Source organism: Fulmarus glacialis, unplaced genomic scaffold (genome assembly GCF_000690835.1).
Source record: "Fulmarus glacialis isolate BGI_N327 unplaced genomic scaffold, ASM69083v1 scaffold112, whole genome shotgun sequence".
Classification (NCBI taxonomy): domain Eukaryota; kingdom Metazoa; phylum Chordata; class Aves; order Procellariiformes; family Procellariidae; genus Fulmarus; species Fulmarus glacialis.
In genome coordinates this window covers 8,040-19,960 of record NW_009195681.1, presented here as the reverse complement: position 1 = coordinate 19,960, position 11,921 = coordinate 8,040, and the positions used below count along the sequence as shown (strand labels likewise).

General features: G+C 50.5%; 2 protein-coding genes across 2 annotated transcripts in view; one reads left to right on the top strand and one right to left on the bottom strand.

The window, feature by feature from the left end:
* Positions 1 to 83: 83 nt before the first annotated feature.
* Positions 84 to 3,018, top strand: TOMM34 (translocase of outer mitochondrial membrane 34; the record flags this gene model as incomplete). The annotated part of the gene is made up of 5 exons (XM_009588149.1): positions 84 to 236; positions 894 to 1,054; positions 1,321 to 1,465; positions 2,291 to 2,417; positions 2,920 to 3,018. Coding segments are annotated over 5 exons (685 nt in total), but the record flags the coding sequence as incomplete, so codon positions are not given.
* A 4,579-nt stretch (positions 3,019 to 7,597) lies between these two features.
* The window catches only part of LOC104084345 (embryonic polyadenylate-binding protein-like), an 11,268-nt gene continuing 6,944 nt past the window's right edge, over positions 7,598 to 11,921 (bottom strand). Inside the window, 5 exon segments of the mRNA XM_009588148.1 lie at positions 7,598 to 7,681; positions 8,491 to 8,621; positions 9,528 to 9,644; positions 10,026 to 10,136; positions 11,510 to 11,635. Of these exon segments, the coding sequence (XP_009586443.1) occupies positions 7,598 to 7,681; positions 8,491 to 8,621; positions 9,528 to 9,644; positions 10,026 to 10,136; positions 11,510 to 11,635 (569 nt within the window).

Genomic DNA, 11,921 nt, shown 5'->3' with positions numbered 1-11,921 from the left:
GGCCGTGACAGGGCTCCGCGGCCCTGCCCGAGGCCGCCCGCCCTCCCAAACCGCCCCGGCCGGCTCTCTCCCCTCTGTCGCAGGGCCCTCGACCTGGTCCCTTTTGGGATCAAGCCCCTCCTCAGGCGGGCCGCGGCCTACGAGGCCCTGGAGCGGTACCAGCTGGCCTACGTGGACTACAAGACCGTGCTGCAGGTGGACTGCGCCATACAGGCGGCACACGACGGCGTCAACAGGTAACACCACACAACAGGTAACAGGGCACCGGTAATACCGAAAGGCTTGGGAATACAGCAGCTTGGTTAGCCGCCTCTGCGAGTCTTGCTTTGTTTCTGCAGCCGTGTCCCGAGCATAGGGATGAAGCAACCGAGGCCTCTGATGCTTCGCACAAGGCGCAGGCCTGGCTGTGCTCCCTTTGTCTGCTAGCACCCTTAGTTCCTTTCGAGATGCTGGTTGAGGGCATGAATTCCCTGGGACTGTTCCTGCTTTGCTCAGTGCCTATTTTAAAACAAATAATAGACCACGGGTTCCAGTACCCTGTCCATTAAGCCTCCCTGTGCTGACTGGGTTTACAGGGAGCCGTAGTCCTTTTCTCTTCCTGGAGCTGTCTGCTTCACTTCATCAGTTGCCAGGCTGAGGGGTGACACGCACATCTCTTGCTCAGCTGAGCACTGACAGGTCCAGCCTTCGTCCTGTGGTATTTTTAGCCCTGCTGACATGAAGAAGCTCCTTTCATTAATGTCCTGTAGAAGGAACTTAGTTTAGATGCATGTAAAGGGGTTAGTGGAGAGATGCTGTCCTCGATACACGAGCCAGGTTAAAAAGTGACCCTACTGGCTACTGCATGGCCCGTCCAGCCAACAGACGGGGTGACTGCCAGCTCTCTCTTCCAGGATGACTAAAGCCCTGCTGGAGAAGGATGGCGTGAACTGGCGCCAGAAGCTCCCGCCAATCCCCACAGTCCCCGTTTCTGCCCAGACGAGGTGGAGCGTTCCTTCTGCCGGAGCCCCCAGGGAGAACACTCCTCCTGCAGCTGCACCGCAGGGAGGACCAGGTGAGAGCGTGCCCTTCAGCCGGGCACAGAGCCCTTAGCTCAGAAGGGTGATGAACAAGGCAGCTGCCACGCCTGCTTGGTGTGTCTGCAGCTGGGGCTAAGGCTTGGAGAAACTGGGCCCTGGTTCTGCCACAGTCTTTTTGGTTGATTCTGGATCCTTTGATGTCTCTGTGTCTCACCTCTGGCACGGGGATATTTGCTTTCTGAGAGGCTGCGCTGATCTTGTCAGTTTTAGAGCGTTCTGTATTCTTTCACGCTGTTTCCAGACCAGACTGCTGCTGGCATGGAGAGAGCTCGAACTCTGAAGGAAGAAGGAAATGAACTTGTAAAGAAAGGAAACCATAAAAAAGCAGTTGAGAAGTACAGTGAGAGTTTAAAGCTCAACCAGGAATGTGCGACTTACACCAACAGGTACTACTCGGCTCTTTGCCCAAGTACCTCTTGGCCCTTTATAAAAGCCACAGTGGTACTTCTGACAGAGCTGTCTAATGTTTGCTCCCAAACAAATGAATAAAACAAAACTACCTACACGTTCACCCCAGAGAGTTTAAAGCTCAACCAGGAATGTGCGACTTACACCAACAGGTACTACTCGGCTCTTTGCCCAAGTACCTCTTGGCTCTTTATAAAAGCCACAGTGGTACTTCTGACAGAGCTGTCTAATGTTTGCTCCAAACAAATGAATAAAACAAAACTACCCACACGTTCACCCCAATTCACCCCAAGTGCAGTCTTCCCTGTAGTTTGTGTAATGTTCTTTGATCAGGTACTGCAAAAAACCCTTGGAGACACTCAGCTTAGGGCTGGTAAGGGATTTCTCCCTTTAATGCTTGTCTGCCAGGACTCTGTTATTTTCAGTAGTGTCTGCTGCCCCATGAACTACAAATTGCAGACTGCTATACTTAAAGACTCGTAAGGCAACTGCAGCAAGCAGAGCATATTCTGGACTGGTATAGCTAGGAACCTGCATCCTTGAAGTGCAGGTTCTTAGCTTTAGAGTAGGTTACTCTAAAAATCCTCTTTTTTTTCCAGACTGAAAAACTGTTTCCCTTTTTCCACCCTTTTAACTGAAACAAACTTGAGCTCAAGAAGTAAGATTACATAACATATGAGGCTAAAGACTGTTTTGGAGTCCAGCTTTGTACTGCATAGGGGTTGGCTGAGATCTGCTGTGTATTTTGCAGCAGTCAATGCTGCTTTTAGCCAAAGGTCTCTAACCAGGTAATTGTATTGCAGAGCTCTCTGTTACCTGACTCTGAAGCAATACAAGGAAGCTGTACAGGACTGCACGGAAGCTCTGAGGTTAGATCCTAAAAACATTAAGGCACTCTACAGGCGTGCTCAGGCACTTAAAGAACTGAAGGTAAGTCAGTCAGGAGTTTTTGAACAGTTTTAGGCTAGGACTAGAAGCCTGTTAATGCATGATCAGGCCAAGAGATGCCATGTTTCTGTGCTAGACAGTATCTGCCATCAGATGGCTGAGACCTGTGTGGACTGGGGGGATTTTTTTTCACAGCACTATTTGCTGGTTGGATCTCGTGAGTTTCTCAGGTCCTGTTTCTGGAGATGCTGGAAGCAGCTACGTGTTGTGTTGAGCTTTATCTTTTCGTGTCTGGTGAGAGATTCTCTAGGCAGTACTGGAAGACTTACTGCATTGGTGTTGGACTCAGAACCCACCTGGGTGACGAAATTGTCTTCTCAGCCCTAGTTAAGTGTGGTTTAGAACAGCTACATTGATGCCAGTGCTTAAGCAATTATACAGAGGGAGTCATGGGCTTAGCTGTGTTGCAGGGTGGTAATTCTGCAGCAAGAGCCTTAGACTGCGTTTTCAATGTACTAACACTTAAAAAATATTCTCCTTCTAGGATTACAAATCGAGTATTGCCGATATCAAGAGCTTGTTGAAAACTGAACCAAAGAACACAGCTGCACTGAGATTACTGCAAGAACTGAACAGAGTCTAGGGTAACCAAGCAACAAGGAAAGCTTTATTTTCCACTGCAGAAGAAAGCTTTTTCCCTTCTGATGATGTTATAGGGACCAATCTTAATGCAGGATCGGTATTGAAATCTATCTTCCACTGCTGCTGAGATGTAACAGGTTCTGTGCCAGCACAATGAATGTTAAGACACACAATCTGTATCAAACTCTATTATCTTGCTCTAAGATCATTGAAAGTTTTAATGCCCCTCCCTGAGGGGCATATAGGTTAACTTCCCTGGTTGAAATCCACTTGCCTGTAACTATTGGCCTCAGGGACTCTTTCCATGTTGGCTAAGATGCATGTGAAATGGCTGTTCTCTTTCTGAAGAGCTACAAAAAGAGGGGGTTTTTTTGTCCTTATTCAGGTGACAGTTTTGCTGCATTTGTGCTGCTATTACTTAAATAAGGTTGCTGCAGGAACTGCTGCAGTTAGCCCTGGCACCACATACCATTCTTGTAACAGAGGCACAGTTACTTGCCCAGGGCCAAGCTTGTTCCCTCTCCCACTTGATGCCTGCTGGCCCTCAGCTGAGTTTCTGCTGCTTAGTGTGGCTGGGCAGGTGTTTACAGTAGCAGCTTTCTTTTATTTTTAATTACTCTGCACATTTAAGAAAACAGCAGCAAGTTAAACCTGCCTTGTTACACTGTGCACTACTACTTTCAGATTCTGGGTGCTTGGGAATTTTACAATTGTTTTTTGTGTTGTTTTTTGGTTTGTTTTTTTAAAAACCACTTTAGCTCCTCTGTGCCTTTTGGAGCAGTTGCTACAGGGTGTTATAGGGAGGAGGATACGCAGTAACATCCCAGCTGGGGTTTGGCTTACTACTTCAATGCATGTTTATATTTTTTGATCTTCTCCTTGTCTGGTATTGACGGCACTGACTTAAAATTGTAGGTAAAGAGATATTTGGAGTTATTCTATGAACCGTTAAAACCAGTTCTCATTAAAGCCATGTTTATTTTCACCTTAGAGCTGTGTTTTTTATGTGATGGATTTTTAACCACTTTAACCACTTCATACTGTCCCCTCTTTTTGTCAGAGGACTTCAACCGCTGCTGTGTAATGCCTTGCTTTGGAAGCCAGCTGTCAGGCAGTGACAATACATTGCTCAGCCTTGTACGCTGTGCGTGGGTGGAGTGCTTTAACTAGTAAGTCAAGATGCTGGATAACACTAGACCTGAGCCAATTGCTTACAGGACAAAGAGATAGAAGCTAGGCCATATCTTTGTTTCCCACCTTACTCTCCTCTCTCAGCAGTCAGGGTTTCAGGCAGGTACCCCACTGAACTGAATTTAGAAAGCAGGCATCACTTTAATGCCATTAAAAGACAAAGATTTCGTACCTTAGCCTGACACTAAGTTTTTTGTAGGTCCCAGGGCTGTACTCCATCACCTGTAATGGGCCAGGGCTTGAAACAACTCCTCCCTGAGGGACACAAATTGCTCCATTCACTACACTCCCACCTCTAAGCCCACAGCTCCTTTGATCTTGCAACCAGTGCTTGCCTGAGCTTTTAGCAAGTAAGTGTGATGGATTTCAGGGTGGGGAAGCACAGGCCAGCAGCACACAGATAAGCAAAGAAAGGTCACAGAATACAGAGGAAAACTGGCTTGGCTTAGTTAACAGCAGGGCTCTTAAAAGGATAGCTCTTATCTGGAGTGGCAGATACCTGCACTGTTCAACTACAATTCATTGTAACACCTCTAAGCAGCAGCATTCGCTGTTTGTGTAGCTTATCTCTAAGACTTTCCCCAGCAATACCACCAGGTAGACAAAGCTCAAGCACAGCAACAAGACGCACTACTTCAAGCCCAGGGTCACTTCTTCTCCTATGTCCCCTTCTCTTCCAGCAATGGTGCTGCTGTCTGTGCAGGACACTTCCCAGGCATGCAAAGATAGTGCTGTCCACATGGGCAGCTGGAGAGTCCTTGCCGGAAGCATACCTTCACCCACCCTTTTCAAGAGCCACAGCAACCGTTCCAGACTAGAGACTCCAGATTCACATTTGCATTGCTGCTCCTGCCTCAATTCCCTAAAGCCTCAGACTTCCCCGAGGATTTCAGCCAGGAAGCTACTCCGAAAACTTTCCAGTATCCTCCAGTATACATGGGGATCCAAGCTCCAACTTCACCTTTTCTGATAAACATTTGAAAGACCCTGGTCCTTGTTCATATCCTTTTTTAGGCTATTCTGATGTCCCTGTGTTCCTTGACCCCACTCTGCATTCCCTCTAGCTTTACAGCTGTCTTCTCAAGCCAAGCCATCTAGCATTGTAGGCGGTGTCACAGGCGCATCTGAACTGGCCCGTTACACCTGAAAAAAGGTTGCAGACAAGCTAGCCAACAGCAGAATTAAGTTTACCTGTACAGTTCTATTCTGGCTTCTTATATGCATTACACTCATGCAAATATACAGTTTTCCTCTAGAGACAAAGCATAAAAGCTTCCAGCCAGTTACACTTTAGGAGAAATAATATACAGAACCTTCATTTAAGTGGATTAAAATCCTTTATAAGCATCTTGCTGAGAAGGAGATACCCAAATAGTGCACAGTTCAGGCATCCACTATGAGGAAAAGAAATATTTAAGGTCAGAGGAAGAATTGGCAAAAAAAAAAAAGAAAACGAGTCCCAGCTGAGCAGAGCAGACACCACACAGCAGCAAGTGTAAGTGATTCTATTAAAATGCTGGGAGGAAAACAAGAGGTAGGAGGGATGAGTCAGCAGCAAGCTGAAGTGAGAGTATGATACAGCACAGAAAGAAGATTGAGACAGTAACACCAGCACACACGTTGGGCAGAAAGAAGGTAGGTGGTGCTGGTGGAGGTGTGCTCCTGTCAGCTCAAGGAAGCAGTCAGGTAAGGTCAATACATTGCCAGTCTCGAGTACCAAGGAGCCTCTAGGGACTGAAATTCCTTTCCTAGATAGGAAGAGCAGAGCATTAAAGCCAGGATGACGAGAGCAACGTGCCCTGGAAGAGGCCAAGAGAGCAGAACACAGTAACAACAGGTCCCAGCTATTCCTGCGAGCAGGGAGTGTCCCAGCGGGATGCAATGCCGTTACGAATGTTTTCGGGCCCACCAATGACTCCTTGAAACCACTGGTCAGGAACACACATTGGAGAAGCAGCTTTTGATTTACAGCTACTCCACAATACCTCAAAAGCTGGGTCTTGTGCACCACAGACACACGCACACACGGTGCGGTGACCAGCAGAAGACACTCGGTGCCAGTACTCCTGCAGGCATACAAGGTCCATTACAAAATGAGAACCACAGGAAGATGCCTTTTAAAAAGGAAGTTAAAAACAGCTAGCTAGAAAGGATAAAATCCAGGTAGATAGTATGAAATTTGCTTAAAGCCATCCTCCTACAGAGTCAGAAAGGATCAGGAGAGCCTGTTCGTTGGCAATTTGTTCATTTAATCCTATATGTCCCTTCCTGCCAGCTCTCAGGACTGCCGCCCCACCAGCATCACAAGCTTCAAACACTAATTACAGCAGCCTGACCTAAGTCCATCCCTCCACCCACATGAAACAGAAAAAGTATTTGCTGTCTTTCTGCAAAGGGAACTAACCCATGCTTTGGGGGTGGAAGCATCAGTTCTTTATTAGTGTCAGCTATAGGAACAAATAAAACTACAGAACCCAATAAATTCACTAAAAATGATGATTCATCAGCACTTGTCATTTCCCGGACAACTGAACCAGGCTGGGTTCCACACTACATTTCACAAAATGCTTTCAGTAGCCAGAAGAGAATTAACATGGGGATTTTTTACAGGTGCAGGAGGAAGCAATTCTGCAAGGCGTACAATACACACAAAAAAATAGGATGGAGCATTGAAGACAAGCCAGGGTCACAGTTCGGGCATGATTCCAAAAGCACGGTGGGATTGCTGCTGCTGTTCTTCCAAGGCAGTGTTCTCAGGGCTCACTCTCAGTCCTGAAGTCTACAAAAAAACCCCAAAGAACCCACATATGCAATTTTCAACTGCTAAAGGAACAATCTCATCCAGATAAGAATTCACCTGAACTTGCATTAACCCACAGCTTCCCTGCGATCACAAGTCAAGAAAATACTATCTTCGAAGGGGTATGTGAAAGTCTGAATTGCTTGTTAATGGGTCTGTCCCACCCTCCACAGCAGAGCCAGCTCTCCTGATCAAGCCCACACAGGACCACCAACATTTTATAGGGTACCTACTGACAAGGTTCTGCAAAAAACACTGGGAAATCCCAGGAAAGATTGTGCCAGTCCCCACTAGACCTACAGAAAAGCAAGGTCCTTTCCTATCTTCCTTCCTGGTTGCACAGTGATTGCCCTTGTGAACACAGAAAAACCACAGAGAACCATGTCTCTGCAGAACAATTAAGTCTGGAAAAATGGAGGATGTGACTTAAGTAGTAGAATATTACAGTCAAAGATACTTACATTGCTCATCAAGCTATACTTGATCTGGACAAGAAATCCAATCCCCAATTTCAGAGTCAGAAACCAGAGACCCTGAGCACACCACGCACACACCGACACTTGCGACAGCTCCCTGCACCTACCCGCAGTCACTGCAGGAACGCCGCAGCACTGCTTTTGTGCGACGTCTCAGTAGCCTGGTGCGCTTGGAGAACAGCAACCGCTTCCTCAATCTTACAACAGAGAGCACAAGGAGGGGAGAAGTTGAGTTGCTCCAACATAGGAGCACACTGCACAAGAAATGCAATATTCCAGGTCCCGATCTGGCCTCTGCACAGACCCACTTCCAAGAGGTAAAGGACTTAAATAATAATAATTATAAAATCCAAGTCTGCTGCTTCTGCAGGAGATTGATCAGCTCACAGACCTCTTCTGTCTCTTCCCTTGGAAAATGCTGGGGCATCTCTTCCTTTCTATAGGAGTCAGAACTGTCCGGAGAGAAATCAAACTTCTCCGTAGGTGGAGCTGCCTGACACCACCCCGCAGAGCCCACGCTCCTTCGGAAAAACGTCAGTGAAAGGGTAAAAGTGAATCCTGCCTCCAAGGAGCAACAAGGACATGCAGTCAATTCACTGCCACTGTTTTGATAGGAACCAACGCTAAATATTCACCAGGATTAAGGAGGAAACTGAAGAAATGCTTCAGAGAGGCAGTATTTATCTGGTTTCTATTCTCAGGAAAGAGCATTTCCCCCTCTCCTTCCGGGGAAGGACACCCACCCTGCTTTTCCCCTCTCACTTCCCAGCCACCTCCAAACCTCAGAACTTGGCCCTTTTGCTGAAGGCAGGCAGGCATTCAGGCACTGGCTGCAGAGCCATCAACCCGAGGCCCTTTCTGCTCATTTTTCACTTAAAAAAAAGCAGCTACTTGCTCTTCCCATGGCTATCAACGTCCTTCTTCTGGACCATGGTCACCTTTCCTTGCAGCAGCAGGTAGTTAGCCCTTTGCGATGTGATTTGTGTGGGCACCGAGTGCCTCCTACCTTGGAGCGCAGGGAGTCGGGGGACTCCAGGAGCAGCAGCAGCTCAGAGTTGTCTATCTCCAGCAGCATCCCAGTGATCTTTCCGGCCAGCGAGGGATGCATCGTGTGGATCAGAGGGTAGAGGCGCTCACCTGCTCCAAAAACCAGGGGAGACATCAGCACTATGCAAGACCTTCAGCATTTTCAAACCCAGTGCCCTCTGCCCTCCCAGCTCTGTCGTTTCAAATGAAAAGGTATACAAGGGTGGTGATGGTGGTAGAAAAATCACTGCTTACAAGCAGACCTACTCCAGCATGTCACAGCAACAGTGTCTGCAGGCAGGGAAGCTGCTGGGTGAAGTCAGACAGCAGCAGGCACCCTCCATGAGAGCAGGGCAGTGGCATGGTGAGCATTGCCCATGCCTGCCCACCAGCGTGCCCGTGAAGGGGCCTACTTCTGCAGGAGCAGTTTCCTCCCATGGGGGGAAGAGCTGGTCCATGACCTGCTGTGCTTTTGCCAAACCAAGCCCCCAAGGCAGGCAGAGTAGGGCAGCCTCCCTGCAGCAGGGCAAGCGATCCCCTCCCATGCCACGGGCACCAGCCATCCCACCAGCGGGACGCCAGACAGCACCCAAAGCCCACGGACTGTGCAGCAGAGCTGACCCTAACCCTTACGGCCACCAAGCTGTTCATCAGTGCCTGTAAGCAGCGATGCAGGATGGCTCAGAATTCAGGGGAATCACAAATGCCCTGGTGCAGCCTGGCATCACGGGCAGGATGGAGCTCTGCCTCTCCTGCCGAGCTTCGCCAGATGCCATCTGACTGCCAGGCAGCTAATACAGACAGGGAGTGATTTTGCTGCTTCCATACCCTTCCAACACAGCCCAGATTTTTTTTATTTTCTTTTTTAAAGCAGCATAATATCAGAGCAATCCCACAAAGGCTTACAGCTTCTCCTAGCAGCTAATTATTCCCTGGTACATGCAAGTCCACATGCCCTCACATGCACGCACAGCCCCACAGCTGGACCTACTCCAGCAGAGCAGCCGTGACACCCACCTATCATTTGCTTCTGCTCCTGAGGAGGGGCTGCTGCAAGCATGGATGCTGTCAGTGGCTCCTGCCCCTGGACATGCACAGCAGGTTCTCCCACCTGGAGAAAAAACAGAGAAGAGCAGCAATCAAAGGCTGGAAGCAATGTGTGAGTTACCTGGCTTGCAGGAATGGTGCTAAGCCCTGAACACAGTGGGGCATTTCACCCTTCAGGGTTGCTGATGCAGACTCTGGCATTGCCTGTTTGTATCCAAACGCCAGCTTCCAGGCAAGCCGGAGCCAGACATCACAGCTGCGTGGCTACTGGATCTGTAGCCCCAGTTACCCCAGCAGGCCCCGGGAAAGGTCCCCGTACCAGTCATAAACAGAGCCATGGGGCTGCCTGGGGTCAGCAGTCGCATTAACCCAGAGCAGGACTGGGACTGATGCATGTTGCGGTGGCCATGCTGAAGCCGGGAGCCCGCAGAGCAGTTACCTGTGGGGCCACCATGGGCGGCACGTGCCCCATCGACTGGATGTTCCTGAGGGCCGAGGAGTACTTGTACTGTGGGGCACCCCGTGGCAGGGTGGGCGAGGAAGGCACCCGAGCGCTGACCGTCTGCGTCCCGATGTTGGCTGCAATGGGGACAGGAACATTTGTAAGGAAGAGCCCGTTAAACACACGCCTGTGCTGAGGAGGCTGGAGCCACAAGGGCAGTGTGCTCAGCCAGAGGGCCTGAAAAATCCCCCTCCAGGCTCAAAGCAGCCCCCAGGTCAAAGGCAGCTTCCCCGGGACAGGCAGGGCACTGCCATCCTGCCCGCTGGGCTGGGGTGCTCTGATTTTGTGCAGAGGGCAGGAGAGCTGCAAAGGCACCTACGCCTCGTCGTCTCTCCTCCAGAAATGCCCGTCTGCATCAGCAGCCAGAGGACGGGGACAGCACCGAGCAGGATGGGCTGCAAGGACAAGTGCCCCTGTCCCCCAGCTCACCCTGGCTCCCCTCCTGCAGGGAGGTGAGGGCAGAGAAATGAGGGGACAAGGGCTAAAGGAGAGGTGACAAGCCAAAGACTGCCCTCCTGGTCCCCCTGCTCGCTTCAGCAATAAGACACTCAACACCAAAGATGACCTTGGGCTAACTCCACATGAAACTGGGAGAGTTGTAAGTAGATGCTGCCGCACCAGTTCGTCCTATGTTTTGGGGGACATCAGACCTTCACCCACTCACCAAGTGGGCAGCTTCCACCCACCGCTACTTAAGCCTCTCCTCAAAGCCCGTCCATAGAGGAGCCTCAGAGGGGGCTACCCTGCAAGCCCCACTGAGCATCCTCCTCTTCCTCACTCACATGAAAGGCAGAGGGGTAGTGGGACAGACACGGGGTTGAAGCACTCTCGGGGTGAGGAGTGCTCTGGCCACCGTGTGCAGGACAGCAGCTCGGTCACCACCCCGCCAGCCCTGCAGGAGCACAGCCACCTGGTGCTGGTGGAGGGGACACGCTGGGACACAGGGACAGCCCCAGCACAGCAAGGCACTGGGGATGCCAGCAAGGTCTGGTTCTCAGGCCATAGCTCCAGACACCTCTAACACGAGCCTGTTTTACTGGAGGCTTGGCCTTGGCAGCGACTCAGCTAGAGCCGGTGAGAGCCCCTGCTTCTGCCCACAAGGTCCTTTCCCAACCTCCACCTCGGTCTGAGCACTAAGCCTAGGGTGTCATGGCTGCATCATTGTCATCTTTAATGAACGTATTCAAGGAGCAGTGGCCGACAAGACCAATCCACATATCAGAGACCTGTCCCGTTACCTGAAAGACCACAACCTTCCCCAGAAGTTACACGCTTATTTACTACAGACATTGCTCCAGTCCCATCACATCCGAAGGCACCATCCAGACTTCTCCACGAGCAATCCCACAAACCGATCCATCTTGAGAGGCAGACCAAAGCTCCCAGCAAGCACCCTCTCCCATGCACGGCCGCTATGGCAATGTCCGAGGTGGGTCCTTCCCCCACTCACCCACTCTCTGGGCCTGGGGGGGCACGCGCGGCACCTGGGTGGAGGCCTGTCTCATGGTGCTGATGTTGGACAGCAGGCGCCGGGGCGGCGCGGCAGCCCTCAGGATGGGGGTAGCTGCAGGATATGCTGCTGTAGAGATGGAGCACAATTAATAAAGCTTCTTGGTACCAAAGGCATGGAAGAAGGCGGGAGGGGAGTGACCACGGCTGGAGAAACCTCAGGAGCATCTCACCTCTGAGGGGAACCCTAACGTCTCATCCCCCGGTGCCCATCACCATGGCCCCTGCACCAAACCCCCGCACACTTCTCCAGGCAACGGCCCCCCATGGTTACAGGCTTTGTGCTGCTTTTAGAGACCCTCAGTCCCTAACCCAGCCCCACTCACACCGAGAGCCCCCGGGGAGAGGCAGGC